At 42.7% G+C, this 16,500-nt stretch overlaps 1 protein-coding gene across 4 annotated transcripts in view; it reads left to right on the top strand.

Annotated features, from left to right (window-relative positions):
* The window catches only part of ITGB6 (integrin subunit beta 6), a 134,420-nt gene that overhangs the window by 40,364 nt on the left and 77,556 nt on the right, over nt 1–16,500 (top strand). The window contains exons 2-5 of one of the 4 annotated variants that reach the window (XM_037745524.1): nt 15,136–15,221; nt 15,708–15,760; nt 15,931–16,160; nt 16,268–16,343. In XM_037745524.1, the coding sequence (XP_037601452.1) occupies nt 16,283–16,343 (61 nt within the window). In that variant the 5' untranslated portion in view covers nt 15,136–15,221; nt 15,708–15,760; nt 15,931–16,160; nt 16,268–16,282. Of the gene's footprint in view, nt 1–15,135; nt 15,222–15,707; nt 15,761–15,930; nt 16,344–16,500 lie in introns of those variants that run through there. The other 3 variants (XM_037745526.1, XM_017547676.2, XM_017547684.2) reach the window with 3 other exon arrangements.

Below are 16,500 nucleotides of genomic sequence, written 5' to 3'. Positions count from 1 at the left end.
TGACCAGGATGGTCTCGATCTCTTGACCTCGTGATCCACCCGCCTCGGCCTCCCAAAGTGCTGGGATTATAGGCTTGAGCCACCGCGCCCGGCCTGTACCCTTCTCTTTTGTTCAGTGACATCCATGAGGCTGTGTGCTGCTTTCAACCTAATGACATCTAAATTCAGGACATCTCTTCCAGCAAATAGTATCAGCACCTTTATTTTTCCCATCCAATTACTTGAAATAATCACAGCCAAATTAATTTAACACGGTAATAATTTAACACGGTAATAATTCCCTTATTGCCTTAACAAAGATGGCACTGCTTGCCAAATGGAGGTGTGGGCCACCCAGAAAGAACCATATACACTAGCTTATATTTAAGATGTTCATTCATCAACTGGCATATGGAAATGCAAATGTGGCTCACCCCAGGTCATTCACTAAAACTCTTGTATCTGGGCTGCAGTTACCAGGTCAAGCACTGGGTCTGGTCTAGAGGTCAAGGTGTTGTTTCTACAATAAAAGTAAAAAAGCGTGGGCTGAAAAAAAGTTGAATTTAAGATAAATATGTAAATCCTAAAATAAACTACATACAATTAGAAAGAAAGCCAATTAGGCTGAAACATGGTTATCAAATTACTGAAAAACAAATTTATATTACAGTATCACATGTACCTCTTTATTAACATGTTAACAAGGCAGAGCTGATGAGCACTGATTTTGACTCAGTGCTAAGTGTTGACAACCTTTTGAGGTATCTGCAACAACTGTAAAGTGATGTGAAAAATATGTGTAATTCCTCTTGGTGAGAGTTTCAGGTACTGCTAATATTACAGTGGTTTGTTGTCTACATTTGTCATGGAAGAAAATGTTTAATTTCACTCTGGGCCTATTGCAAATGAAGATGCAATTTTTTTCCCCCTTCCAAAGTCAAAGCCTCCTCAAGTTTTATCAGTAGATAAACCCAGATTAAAAATGGGTATATTAAAGGGTTTTTTATAGGTAAGAAACATAAGCCATTGATTCTCACTGGAGACCACACGAACAGCTCCCCAGGAGGTATAGGGTGCCTCACTGCTGGCCTGTGGTGCTTGCTGGCCACCATAACTGGTGGCCTTGCTCTAGTGGATGGATGCCCAGTGCATCTACTCAACAATGGTATGAAGAAGATAATAGAGAGACAATGAGTGGGGTAGGACTTGGCTCACCCTTCCTGCCCTAACTTTTGGACACACTGTGACAAATGCAGAAGGAATTCACCGAAGCCAGCTCAGAGTCCTGTACTGCCAGGAGTGACCGCAGAACACAGCACCAGCAAAGGATGGAGGAGCAATGTGCTTTGGGGTGTGTGGGGGTCTATGCTCAGCCCCAAGATGGAATTCTGTCCCTTTGATAAAGATCTGGAGCAGAAAAGCAGCATGCAGCACCCAGCAAACACAGAGGGTGACCAGAGGGCTGAGCAACAGCTGAAGCTGCCCAGCTGCTTTTCTGCGGTTCTCTCCACATCCGCAACAGACAAGGGATTCACTCATCAGGACCCTGACTTGATGAGATCATTTGTCAGCGTGTGTTTCTGACAAGTGTTGTTAGCTGAAAGTGTGGGCTGAAAGTGCACCCCCAGCCCATCCCCACCTAGGCTGCCAAGAAAAGGAAAAAAAAGAGGCTGAATTCATACAAACTTGTGAAGTCCCTGGAAGGACCAAGTGTTAGAAACTACAAAAACTGTAATATAAAGCAATTATTAAGATTAATGATAGTCATATAAACCCAATGTGGATGAACGAATTTATTGCATTTTGGACACCTTGGGACTCATATTGTACAAAAGAGTAATGATGAAAATGGCTGTCATGTTAAAAACATGCCCACTGTTGCAAGTACTGCATGTCATTCTATTGCATTTTATCCTCACAGCAACCCTCTGTGCATTTCTAGTCTCTGTAGTGGATTGAATGATGGCTGCATCCAAAAGATAGGTTCACCTTCCCAGAATCTGTGGATGGGATCTTATTTGAAGAAGGGGCTTTGTAGATGTAGTTAAGTAAAGGATCTTGAGATGAGATCATCCCAGATTTTTTGGGTTGGCCCTAAATCCGAAGATAAGTGTCCTTATAAGAAGAGGAAAAGACACAGAGGAGAACGCCAGAAGAGATGGTCACGTGAAGATGAGGCATCAAAACGATGCATCTACGAGTCAAGGTATGCCAAGAAGTGCCCGCAGCCCCCGGAAGCTAGGGAGGGGCTGGGAACCGCTTCTCCTCCAGAGCCTCCAGAAGGAAGCAGCCCTGCCCACAGCTTGCTTTCAGGCTTCTGTCTCCCTGAACTCGGTGCGAGAAATTCATTTCTGTTGTTTTAGACCACCCAGGGCTCTGAGAATCAGGGAGCTGTTGTTCTCGTATTGAAAACTGCCTGTGTGACTCTGGCCAGTGCCTGACTACCAGTGGAGCCCCTGCGTCAGGTGTGCACACCACCCTGATACTCTGCTGCCTGGGCAAATGAGCCACTCAAGTTGAATAACACTATAAAGGTAACACTAGTTAGTATTAAGGTTAGCCACCTGCCTACATTCAGACTACCTGGATTTGAGGCCAACTTTTCCACTGAGTGCCTATGAGACTGTGAGCAAGTTATTTAACCTGAGTCATTTCCTTTTTCTTGTGTAATATGGGGAGAATTCAAGAGGAGCCTTGAACAGAGAAAAAAGACATTTGGTAAAAGTGAAGGAAGTCTGAAAAAAGGATGGACTTTAGACAATAATAATGTATCAATTTTGGTTTATTAATTGTAACAAATGGGCTGGGCACAGTGGCTTACACCTGTAATCCCAGCACTCTGAGAGGTCAAGGTAGGCAGATCATCTAAGGTTAGGAGTTTGAGACCAGCCTGGCCATCATGGTAAAACCCGGTCTCTACCAAAAATACAAAAATTAGCCAGACGTGATAGCACTCGCCTGTAATCCCAGCTACTCAGGAGGCTGAGGCAGGAGAACTGCTTGAACCCAGGAGGCAGAGGTTGCAGGGAGCCGAGATTGTGCCACTGCACTCCAGCCTGGGCGACAGTGTGAGAGACTCTGTCTCAAAAAACAAATTGTAACGAATGTACCGTATTAACGTAAGACATTAATAATAGGGAAGTCTGGCTATGGGGTATATAGGAAATGTACTAGTCTAAAACTCTTCTAAAATATTAAATTACATATTATTATTTAAATGGAGAAAATATCAGTACCTCGCCTCACATTGTGATAAAGATTTATAACAGTGTTTGGCATATTATAAGAGACAGTGTTAGTAATTATGGTTTTAGTTCTGTTATCAGGAACAAGGAATTCGTACTTGCAATATTCCATGAAACAGGCTAACTAATTTGTTTAAAGTGAGAGTATGAGATGTATTTAGAGGAAATTTGTCTGAAAATGTTATTGTAACTGTAATTTGACTCATTCCAAAGCTAAGTAAAGCCAATGTAGTAACTAAACATTGTGTCATGCTCAGTGTTTCCTGGTTTTTAGATCAACCAGAAACTGTGATTTCTGACTACTGCTGTACTTGCTTGCAGCTCATGTGAACAAGATCTACCTTATTTATCTGAAAAAAATGGAACAAAATAGAAAGTTTCACAAATTGCAAATATGTCTTCTTTTTGTTTCCTGTCTGCTACTGGATTCCATTTTTAAAATACCTACATCCTATTTTACTTTTTCCTTAGAAAATCAAGCAGAATGAATTGCAGTGACCCTTTACTATTTTGACCCCCACAAAGTGGACAAATGACCCCTTTTGTATATACACATACTCATTCAGATTCCTGCAACAATAAAAGAAGCACACTCTTGACAAAACTCGTCATTTTAAGAAGTGAAGATTTTCCAGAATGACTGTGTCAACAGAAGAAAGCTAAACTCATTCAGATTGTTCCCACCTTGCCTGATGCCTGCATCGTCAGAAAGCAGCGGAAAACCCAAGTTTGGAACAAAATGCTGCACAGTTTCTCACCTGAAGAGATGCTTCCTACCCTAGGGAGAGAATGCCATTTCCTTAAGGGAGCTACTCTTCTGGACCTTCTGCAAGTAAGATGAGTAGGTGGAGAAACAGGCAAATGACAGCTTGAGGACGGGCTGTTGCAGCAAAAACAAAGAGACCAAGGGCAGACTCAAGCAACAACTGGAATCCTCTGCCCAGAGAAAGACACAGGAAAACAATAGATAGCCCTGCCCTAAATTTGTTTCACAAAGGGAACCAGTCTACGTCATTCAGTAACAAAACTGCAGTATCTGTGCTTTAGCCACCAGGTTAACCATAACCTAGGTTATAGGGTTGGGTCTGAGTCCAGAAATATGAGTCATCACTACTGCAAGTGTTTTATCTGAACTGTTATCAAAATGGACCTCCTCTCTGGAGTTTCCTGAGAAAAAGAATTGCCTCCTGGAAAGTCCATCTTGAAAGATGTTTGAATTGGAGAATGCACACAAAAGGCAGCAGTAAATAAATGAATTCACACCCGGGTTTTCCTAAGAAATCTGACTACAATATTATCATAGGATAATGAAAATAGTTTTTTGTTTAATTGTTAAACAAAAGTAAGCAATTTTCTTCCTGTGTGTCTTCTTAAAGTGTTTAATAGGTTAATGTGCATTGTGAATTTCTGATGGAGGATTTAATAGTCTATATTAAATAAACTGTAGGAACATTTCATTATCAGGGCAAGGATTAACAGCTGTCTTCAGATCACAGTTTAGGGAGCTGTGCTCCTCCTCCAGCAACATTCATAAAAATAAATCCTTCTGTTGGTTGAGTTAACATTTAAATCCTGTCTTTTTTGGCTGCCTAAAATTTAGGGACTAAACAATTTCAAGACCCATCTATACCATGCAACAAATGTCCAATAATCTACCAAGGTCTGGACTGAGACCAGAGCTGACAACTGCATTTTCCACGCGACCGAGTCTTACTCTATTGGTGTCCAAGATGATTTTATTAGCTCATAAGGAATGTTTGCCCCTCCCCCAAAAAGCTCCCTCAATACTTGCAACTAACAGCAATTGTATTTTATCAAAAAAATTAATTATCTGTGCTTTGATTGAAGCTTTAAAACATCGAACTCCTTGACATAAAGAAAATGATTCACTTCTTTCCTTTAATAAATGTGGAAACTACTGTTGAGCCTCTCACTACAGCATGACTTGGTTGTTACACTCTCAACCGCTAGGGGGTGCTAGGAAGGGGCTCTAGGCTTATGAGCTGCAAGGATCCACCCAGAGTAGTCAGGAGGCAGCAGAGATTGCAGCACGGGCAGGTGGTTTTCCTACTTCCCCAAACAAGCCTCGCATCTGACTGCTCACTGGAGCCACTTTTTGTCTGGAAGCAATTATGCCCAACAATATATAGATTGGCTACATCTGTTGTGGTGTAAAAATCCAACACACCATCTTTAATCAGAGGCCAGCTGAATTTGCTTTAAAGGCTTTTCTTCTTTCTCCACTTCTAATCCTTGAGATGTTAGCAGGTTAATGACGTTTTGATTAGCTAGTTAGAGTAATTTATTGTTTAGCCTTATTAACTATTAGGGTGTTCACATCATACCCAATCCTTTACTCTATTTGATTCCCTGAAAACTCACTGACAGGATTCACTGAGTGCCATGTGAAACAATCAGAAAAGTTCATAAAATGCCCGTTAAAAGTAATAAATCCTCCACGCCCAAGGATGCGACTCAAACATGATCACTGGCTGAGGCAGGAGGATCACCTGAGGCCTAGTGATTTAGACCAGTCTGGGCAACAAAATGAGACCTCCATCTCCACAAAAAAATGTTTTCAATTAGCTGGGCATGGTGGCACGTGCCCGTAGTCCCAGCTACTCAGGGGTCTGAGGTGGGAGGATCGCTTGAGCCCTGAAGTTTAAGGCTGCATTGAGCTAGGATTATGCCACTGCACTCTAGCCCAGTGATAGAGTGAGACCCTGTCTAAAATAGATAAAATAAAAAATAATAATTACTGGTTGCCATTTCTCCCAGCTTTTTATAAGGATATAGCTTTTCCTATTGTTGCAGCTGCATAAATTGCATCTTTAAGGTCAAAAGAAGTTTGATGTCCTTCCACTTTGCAAGGAATTTTTAAAAGTAAAACATATCCGTCTCCTTCTTACAAGGAGTATTTTTTTAAACTGCTAGAGGAGACTCTTGCTACTGAAACTGACCCCAATTAGTCTACCAGCATAGCTAGAGAGAACTATAGGACCACAGGTTTTCTTTTGCAACCAAAATGCAAAGTCATGGGGAATTCCAGAACAGAAGATGCCGGCTGATCCTCCACTGGACAGAAGGAATGTTTACACAGCATACAAATGGTCTCCATAAAGCAATGGCCTGCATATTTCAGACTTTTCTGGTTGTACCATGGAATGAATGCCTGTTGCAGAGTTATGACTCTTCATGACCCTCTGGGTTGTTAGAGCAGATCAGAGCTCACGATGCCTCTGCTGATGAGCAGATGGTATACTCTCTCTGAAACAGCTGGAGTACCCTGGTGGTGACGGTGGGGTTATTGATCCAGGGCCTTAATAACTGCTAGAGTCATTGTTGATCCCTTGATTTCTCTCCCTCCCTATGAGGAATCTGTTTGTAAATCCTATCTATCCTGGAAATATCCAGAATCCAAACACTTCTCACTACCTCCCTTACTTCCACCATAGTCCAAGCTGTCATCATCTCTGCTGAAATAGCCTCCAATAAGGCCTCCCAGCTTCCATCCCTATCACCTTATAGTCGGTGCATCCTTGCCGCATTATAAGCTACATCATGTCTAACAAAAACTCCATAAAAGCTTCCCTTCTCACTCAAGATACAAATGTAGAGCCCTGACCATTGCCCCTCCTCCCAGCCCCTCTTCATGAGCTTCCCTCTTCCCTTTGCCTCTCTGGCCCATCTCCCCTGGCCTCCTTGAGTTTACCCACTCACTCTGCTCCAGCCTCTCTCATCACTTGCTTGTCCACAAATCCTCCTGCCCCAGGGCCTTGCAACTGCTCTTCCCATGGGCAGGACTGCCTGTCCTCCAGAGAGCCCTGGACGCCCTCCCTCCTTTCCCCAGGGCTCTGCCTAAACAGGACCTCAGCAGAGAAGCTTTGCTGGCCGCCCCACCTCATGCACTCTCTGACCTCTTCTCATCCTTTATTTCTCAGCATTTGTCACCATCTGACATCTTTATTTGTTCATGTGTTTCTTGTCTTTCTCTCTCGCTGGAATGTAAGCTCCATGAGGCAGAGACCCTGTCGGTTTTAATCAACACTGTGCTCTCAGAACAGTGCCCGGTCCATCGTGGGGTCTCCACAGGCAGCTGCTGAAGCAGTGAATGAGTAAATGAAAAAAGAAGGCTCAGCAGCTCTGCAAGCTGTGAGTGAACAAACCACTTGGCAATCAGTGTCTGTTCACACGACGTCTTGCTATTTGCTTCACAGTTAGGAAAAAGGGGCCTAAAGAGTCTAGGTCTCAGAGTCAAGTTGGAATAAATTCACATCCCATGGTATTTTCTGGAAAATCTTGTCTTTGGATTTATTCCACAAACTAAAAGACAGAAAGAGTTCACCTCTTTTAAACTTCAGTGTAAGCTCTGAACCCTGACTGTGGGGGCCTCTGGAGCAGACCTAACTCACAGGACAAGCTCCCTGTAGCTGGCAGTATGACTGCCAGGCATGGGGTGGGGTGTGGTTGGTAACTGTGACAAGCCAGGGAGGGGCAGCAGGGGGTGCCTGTGGCTCAGGGACCGGAGTTCATCCTGAGTCATCTCCCAGTCACAGGAAATGCCCACGGCCACACTCTCTTGAACTCAATATCACGCCTGGCTTGTGACCAGTGGGCTTTGCTTTCCCTGAAGGGCCAGGCAACATGTTCTGTTTCATTTTGTTTTTAAGAGATATGTATTGACCTCAAATCAGAGAAAAAATGGTACAATCCAGGACCACATCTTTGATTTTTGGTGGCTGCAGGATAAACAACAAACTAACCCAGAAGGAAACTGCTAGACACTGAGCTAGAGCTGGAACCAGAGTTCTGAACTAGAGAGGCAAACGTTTTTCCAAGTTCCTTGTGGAATTTCACTATTGGCATCTTTTTGAGGATTCTTTGTACACCTCTTATCTACCAGGAGGCAGTTCGCAGGGTGATTCTGAACTCGGGTGGGAGGGTAGCAGCCTGTCTCCAGGACCCTGTTTTCTGAGCAATGGGGTGATCTTGGGAAAGTTGTATAGCTTTTCCATGCCTCAGTTTCCTTATCTGGTAAAAGAATAGTCCCCATTTTATTGGGGCCTTGTGAGAACAAATTAGGAGGACCCTAATACAATATTTTTTTGGGGGGGGGACAGAGTTTCTCTCTTGTTACCCAGGCTGGAGTGCAATGGCGCGATCTCGGCTCACCGCAACCTCTGCCTCCTGGGTTCAGGCAATTCTCCTGCCTCAGCCTCCTGAGTAGCTGGGATTACAGGCACGCGCCACCATGCCCAGCTAATTTTTTGTATTTTTAGTAGAGACAGGGTTTCACCGTGTTGACCAGGATGGTCTCGATCTCTTGACCTTGTGATCCACCCGCCTCGGCCTCCCAAAGTCCTAATACAATATTTAACGATGCCTGGCACTTGGTAAGTGCTCATTAAAACGAGCAATAATAAACATGTGTCCCGAGTGAAATCAAAGAAGGGTTTACAGGAAACTGAGGGAGCTTCAGCCCAGGTTCCAGTGTGCACAGGTGTCTGGGAGTACCTGGGAGCTGTGGGTGTATCTGGGAGCTGCGGGTGGCTCCAGATGGGATGGAAGCCAGATTACCATCAGGAAGCATTTTTCAGAAAGCATTTCTGGTGAATTGCCTGAGGTGATGTCAAGAAACAAAGGGACTGGAATTTTCAAGCTTTCAGTAATTTGCTATTATGGGTTTCCCCCCTCACTTGAAATACATATACACTTTCAACACATGGTTTATTTCCAATTTTGCATTCTTTTCTCTCTGTCTCTTTTTTTTTTTTTTTTTTTTTTTTTTTCTTTTTTTTTGAGAGAGAGTCTCACTCTGTCACCCAGGCTGGAGTGCAGTGGTACAATCTTGGCTCACTGCAACCTCTGCCTCCCAGTTTCAAGTGATTCTCCTGCCTCAGCCTCCCAAGTAACTGGAACTACAGGTGCATGCCACCATGCCTGGCTAATTTTTGTATATTTTGTAGAGATGCAGTTTCACATTTTGGCCAGGCTGGTCTAGAAGCCGTGACCTTAAGAAATCCACCTGCCTCGGTCTCCCAAGGTGCTGGGATTACAGGCATGAGCCACCACGCCCAGCCTGCATTCCATTTCTTAAAGAGGGTCTCCCAAAAGGTATAATCTTTAGGCCCCACAAAACCTGGACTCATCTCAAAATGTATTTAATTACACCATTTATAAAATATGTTTCCCGATGGTGATCTGACGTCCATCCCACCTGGAGCCACCTGCAGCTCCCGGATACTCTTTGCCATTTTCCCAGAAGGTGGATACTGTCCCTTTCTCATAGTCTAGAAACGAAAGTGTTGAGAGATAATCACTCTCCCCACAGATAGACAAGAGGATCTGGCAGGACTACAATTTGAACTCAGGACTCCCTGCATCCAAAACCAAACTCTTCCCACTTCACTCAGCTTCTTCCCATTATGGGCATCATGAAGGCTTTACAAAGTAAGTGCCAGACTCAAACAAATATCCCGACACCAACCTTAATTGCAGTACTCTTCACAAGGGCCAAAAGCTGGAAACAACCTGAATGTCCATTGACAGATGGTTAGGCTATCAAAATGTGGTATATCCAAACAGTGGAATATTATTCAGCCTTTAAAAGGAAGGAAATGCTGACACATGCTACTACCTGGATGAACCCCAAAGACATTATGCTAATGTGAAATAAGCCATTGTCACAAAAGGACAAATATTATATGATTCCACTTCTGTGATGCACCTGGAGTAGTCCGACTCACAGAGAGAGAATGAAGCATGGTGGGTGCTGGGGGTTGGTGGGGGAAATGGACAGTTATTGTTTCATGGGTGAGGAGTTTCTGTTTGGGCTGATGAAAAAGTTCTGGAGATGGTTGGTGGGGAGGGTGCCATAGCAGTATAAATGCTTTTAATGCCACCAAGTCAAATACTTAAAAATTGTTAAAATGATATATTTTATGTTATGTATATTTTACTGCAATAAACAAAATAGGAAATTCCAGCTTAGAATGAGAGGTTTAGGCCACACAACATTCCTTTAGCACTTAGCACCTGTGGGCATTGTGAACAAGGATGACAGAAAAGTGTTACACATCCTTCTTTAAGGGAATCTTTCTGAAGGTCTCAAAAAATGGAACAAATGTACCTGCTTCCAGATTGCTTGCTCTACTGTCATGCATGGCCACAAGACGGCCACAGAATTCCGCAAACATCCCACTGTGGAAAGCATCATACTCAGAGCTACCTTAGAGTGAGACCCAGAGACAAAGCAGCCATTTACCTTGCCTTCTTTTAGCTACTCACAATGAAACATTTGCACAGAAAGACACCTGGAGGTGGAAGACTTGTCAATGGCACTTGAGATGAAGCAGGCAGCACAGCAAGGCCGGCCCAAGAGCAGACAGCCATGACTAAAGTCCCCAGGGTTCCAGTTGGTTCCCAGCCAGGTTGACTCAGGATTTCCTCTCCCAGGAGAGTTGTGAAGTGCCCCAGGGCAGGCCCACCTGGGGCCTGGCCTGTCTTTCTTTGATGTGGATGAATGGCTGGGTCCAGGAGAGACCCAAGCTAAATGCAGTGACTCAGACACTGGTTCACTGGCTTTCTGGTCAGGGCACTGCAGAAGACAGCCCATTTCTAAGTCTTGGAAGTCAGGGCCAGCAGAAGGGTGGAGTGCAGAGGCTCTGCATCCCCGCTCTAAGCTGCTCTGTCCACCCCCATGCTGCTTAGCTGAGGCTCCTTGAGGAGGGTCAGACTCCCAGATGGAGACACAGCCCCGAGGCTGATACTCTGAGCAGTCTGGCTGGTAGGATTCTATCTGATGAGCCTGACCAGCCTGTCTGAAAGTGTAGATAGTATGACAGAACCTTTGGATGTTAAGGAATATAAGATCCTCTCAACCACCCACAAGTAAGGGGAATTTGCTATAAGAATACACATTGCTTTAAAAGGGACAGGATCCTGGGGAGAGCCAGGTCTCCAAGAGATCCAAGCTGGGTGGGCATTTGGGATCCATGGCAGCTCTAGGCCTGGGCCGTGCTCCTTCCCCCCAACAGAGTGAGTGTGTAGATCTGACTCTAGTGCTCTTCAGTTCACGTGGCTCAGGGCCCTTCTCTGCTGATTGCATATTGATCTTCTCATCTCCCACCCCATGTAGCTTTCTTCTGCCTCCATGTAGCTGCCAAGTCCTCCTAACATTGATTCTGGAAGCACCTTGTTCCCTCCAACCTGATGCCCTCTCTCCATACATCCTGCCTGCTTTGCCTCCCATTACCAAACTCCTGATTTTGCATCTGTATTTCCCATTTCAGATTCTACATACACAGAAACAGAGGTAAGTAATCCGGATGGCATGGCTAAGAAGACACAGTTTTCATTTGGGGGACTTTATAAGATGCTAACATCTCATGGATTAGCTGCTCACAGGACAGGCAGGGCTGCCACCCTCCGCAGCGGTGTGGACGTGGTACTTTCCAAAAGAGGGCACCAGGCACCACCCTCGGGAAGCAAGGCTATGTCTTCTCAGTGCCTTGCCCCTTGGCACAAATTAGCCAGCAGTCCCAAAGTAAAAACAGAGTGGATAGATATTCTTTCATAACATTATTCTACTTTACACTGTCTCAAATTCCTCCCTGCCTTTTCTTCATCCTGCATTTTAAGCCATTTCTCAGCTTTTGGCACAACCCAAGCAGGGAACACATTTTCCCTTTCCTGGTCGTATTATTTACCTTTCTAAACCATTCATTCATTTACTCATCTATTTACTCAATATCCGTTGAATACCTGCTTCGTAACTGGTGAAATACTAGACAATGAAGACTTTAAATTCACCCATCTTCTCAATAAACATTAATTGACTGCTTACAAAGTGCCAGGCATTGTGTTACTTGCTGGGAATAGAAAGATGACTAAGTCACAGTTGCTGTGTGATACATAGCAAAAACTGAATAAATATTTTCTGAGGAAAGGCAAGTATTTTGACAATTACAAGCAGAGCAAAAAGGGCTATCCTGGGGAATGTCCACAGGAAGAGAGGCCAAGAGAGACAAGAAAGGTATTCCTGCAGACACTAATGTCTACACTGAGACCTGCAGGGCAAGCTGAATTAGCCAAGTGAGAGGCATGAGAGGGAGCCCAAGGCCTGCAGGAAGAACAAATGGTTTGTGGGAAGGCTCGCAAGTTAGGAAGGGTGTGCTCTGGAGGGGCAGCCATGGGGGACAGAGAATAAATAAATCAGTGTGATTATGATTCTAGGAACTGAGATGGAAGTCTTTATGTGGGATGGCACAACTCCATTTAAAGACATGGTCAAATTATAGTTTTGGAGTTCTCCTAGGACCTTATTGCTGTCTGCATCCAATTGTCAGAAGGACATGGAGATGGTCTGGAAGGCATGTGTACCACTTCCGCTCATATTCATATTCTGTTGGCAAGAGCTGGTCATTGGGATTTTCTTAACTGCAGAAGAGGTCGCAAGAGGTAATCTGTATTCCCAGGAAGGAGAGATTATTGGTGGCAGCTAAAACCATGGAGAGTTTCCAGGGAGTGGCATATCCAGAGCTGGGCAGCCACTCCTGATCCAGCTCCTCTAGAGTGCCTGCTAGTGGCTGCCAGGAAAATCTGCCGGCAGACAGACAACTCAGGACCTGGGGAAACCTCTGGAGCCCAGGGCAGCACTTGTCAGTCCAAGGCAGTTTTGTGGGATGCAAGATCTTTTCTTCCAAAGTGAGGTTTGAAAGTTGTGTGTTCAATCTCCAGACCGAGGTGGATTTTCAGTAGGAGACTGTCAAGAACTATGAAGGTCCTGAACTTTTACCTGACTGGCAAGCTGACAAGTTAGCTTGTCATGGATTCATGGATACTAATGGAGACATGAGATGCCTGGGTCATAGAAAAAGAACTTTTTAATTCAGAGCAATCACAGTGGTCACAGTGTCATCACATTTTTTTTCAGCAGTTCTCCAATACCATTTCCCACAGGATGACACAAAAGAAAAATGTGACACCTGCACATGTAGTAAGATGTGATAGAAGAGAAGAACTTTGAGTTTGGGGAACCTGAACCTTTCATAATGGGCAGTAAACAGGCCTGCTTTTTTTCTGGAGATTGACACTGTCTCTATCTTCCAAAGCTCTAAGCAATTTTTCCTTTTCCCTAAAGAGGGACACTCTCTCTATTTTCAAAGGCTGTTCACTTTATAAACATCCTAGAAACGGCAGTCTAGAAAAAAAGGCAGCCAGAGCCTCTGCTTGTAAAATGCACAGAAATATGAGAGACACTTGAATTTGTCTTCCAACAAAGACAGGTTCCTCCTTAGCAAGGTAGAGAGTTCTTTAGATAGAAGCTTTCTTCACTAAATCCTTCTCTTGATCTCTAGATCTTCCCTATATACATTTACCTCCTGGGAGATCTCATTCAGCCACATATCTCTGAACTCCATCAGCCTTATATCTTTAAATCCATGCTGATAATCTCCGATTTACAATTTGCACTTTAACATTGCCCCCATTTCCAGACCTAGATATCAAACTGCCTATATGGCGCCTTCACTTGGTTGTCTTCTCGCCATCTGAAACTTACCGTGTCCTTGATCCTCATCCTCCACATGAAACCTGATCCTTCCTCAATGTAACCCCTCTCAATAAAAAGTATCACTCAGTTGTGCCAGCCAGAAACCTCTTTCTTTCATATTCACATCCAATCTATAAGGACAGCCAGGTTTCAAAATAGATCTTGAATCTGATCACCTCTCTCCTCCTGCACCACCTTCACCCTGGTCCCAGCCACCATTGTCTCTGTTCTTAACAGCCATGTATTCCTATCTTGCCCCATTCACCTTCCAATCTTGCCCTATACATTCTAACTTCTGCAGCAGCCAGTGTGGTTCTTCTGAAATGTAAATTAAACAATATCATTTCTCTGCTTTCAACCTTCCAATGACACTCAAGGCATAGAACAAAATTCAAGGTCAAGATTACATATGATCTGACCTCTGCCCCCAAACCTGATCACCTTGTCTCTGTCCCTTCTTGTATTCCAGTTGCCCTTGAAAACACCTGCCATTGGGCTGTCTCGGGCCTTTGTACTTAGCTGTGTTGTCAGAGTCATCTAGGGCTCTCTCAGATGCCGGTTGGTCTGGGACACCCTCCCTGACTATTGTAAAGAAAACAGCACACTCTCTTGCCCCTCTTTCCTTTTACCCAGACTTATTATGACTCATAGCCCTGGCTACTCCCTGATGTTAGGAGTCTATCTTCATTGACTGCCCTGCAGCCTAGAATATATGCTGCATGGATCAAGGACTTGGTTGTGTTCACTGATGTAGCCTCTGCTTCAAAAATAATATTTGACAGAAAGTAAATACTCAATAAGTACTTGTTGAATGAATGGATAAATTAATGAATAATAGTTAATACTGGATTTTTAAAATGACAGTAACAGAGACACAAATAATTGGTGCCTTGATCTTTCTTCTTTAAGTTAAATAAAATAATTTTATATAAATTGTCTCCCAAAATGCATATCTTCCAATTCTTCAATAATTCTGGATTGTTACTGCAGAATTCTTGCCATGCTTTTCCAGGTTCTTGGACATGATGGAGTTCAAAATTGAACATAATATAGGCATCAGAGAAAAGCCTAAGTAGTCTATAATTAGCTTCTCTCTTTTTATGGTGTATTTTATTTTAAAAATTATTTTATTTTAGTTTTTATTTTTGTGGGTATATGGTAGGTGTATATATCTGGGGGGTACATGAGATGTTTTGGTACAGGCATTCAATGTGTAATAATCACATCATGGAAAGTAGGGTACCCATCCCCTCAAGCATTTATCCTTTGTGTTATAAAAACCCATTTATACTCTTTTAGTTATTTTTAAATGTACAGTTAAATTATGGTTGACCATAGTCCAATTCCCTCTGTTTACAGGTTTTGCATGCTTACCTAGGAATGCTCCTTGAAAAGATAATCTCCTCGGACATAAAAGCCCAGCCACAAAAAAAAGTCTCTCTAAGGTCAGCAGTTTCGAGATGACGAAGTGAGAATTTGATTCTTATCTGTTCACGGACTCTACAAATCCCAAAATGTCTTCCTGAAGAACCCAATGGGGGGAAAATACAAACAACCTCATGAACTTAGCTATTGATCATATATATTTTGAATTGTCACTCTTTCACTCAACACATAAATGTCTCCCGTGTGCCAAATCATGAACTAAAAGTTGGAACAGCACATTGCAAAGAGAGCTGGTTCCCTAGCCTGAGGGTTTCAGAATCTTGGGCACCGTCGTTTCTGTTTTCATCTTTGTTGTCGTTGTTTTAAGACATTCTTATTTTTATTTTCTTTGATTTTTATATGTTATGGTTATTTCCAATAACATTTTTAAGAATTTTTTACTTATAAAAATATATTTCATTTAATTTGAAAAATAAGGAAACAGTACTTTGCTTTTCCTAGCCTGCTTTCTCATTTACTGTAAGACAATGATTTTTCTTTTTCAGGGTTTATTTCCATTCTTTGCAAAGGATTTAACAATGAAATACAAAAATCTCAGGTATTTTCATTTAGCTCATTTTTTACTTTTCTTACATATAGGCTATATGTTTTATTTAATATCTTTACTATTTACATTAAATTAAAATTATTTTAGAAATGACTATATTTCAATTGCTGTTTTGACATTTCATTGATCAATATTTCCCTAAAGATATTAACTTTCTCTAGGATACAGAGAAACTAACAGAACTTACACAAAAATTTCTACTGAATGAATTTCCCCACCTTCTTGGTGATTGTACACCTGCCTTCCTTATAAGGAGAACAAGGAAGTAAATCACGTTGAAGTTGCTTTTAAACACAGCTTTTCTGCTTTACCTGTCCAGGTAGCCTCTGTTTTCATTTCAGTCTTAATGAAAACACTCTAAATCACATCTCAAGTTTCTTTTCAAAGCAGTGTAAGTAGTATTTAAAATGTTATACTTCAAGAAAGAAAAACTTTAACGATACTCAGCTTTGGTCTTGAAACACTGAAGGTAATTCATTTTTTAATCGGTCTGCACAGCAAGAACTGAAACGAATGGGGATTGAACTGCTTTGCCTGTTCTTTCTATTTCTAGGAAGGAATGATCACGTACAAGGTAAGACCAGTGTTCTCCGATATATTGCTTTCATGGTATGCTTGACAAACCTGTCATTTGGTTCAGAAAGTAGATCTGAAGTCATTTTTTATTTGATCTGTTCCATTGCTCTTTTGCCACTGAGTGAACACTTTACAAATTACAGGCAAACAGCAGG

This window comes from Cebus imitator, unplaced genomic scaffold (assembly GCF_001604975.1).
Source record: "Cebus imitator isolate Cc_AM_T3 unplaced genomic scaffold, Cebus_imitator-1.0 Scaffold10, whole genome shotgun sequence".
NCBI classification, from domain to species: domain Eukaryota; kingdom Metazoa; phylum Chordata; class Mammalia; order Primates; family Cebidae; genus Cebus; species Cebus imitator.
This window is presented reverse-complemented; position numbering and strand designations above follow the sequence as displayed.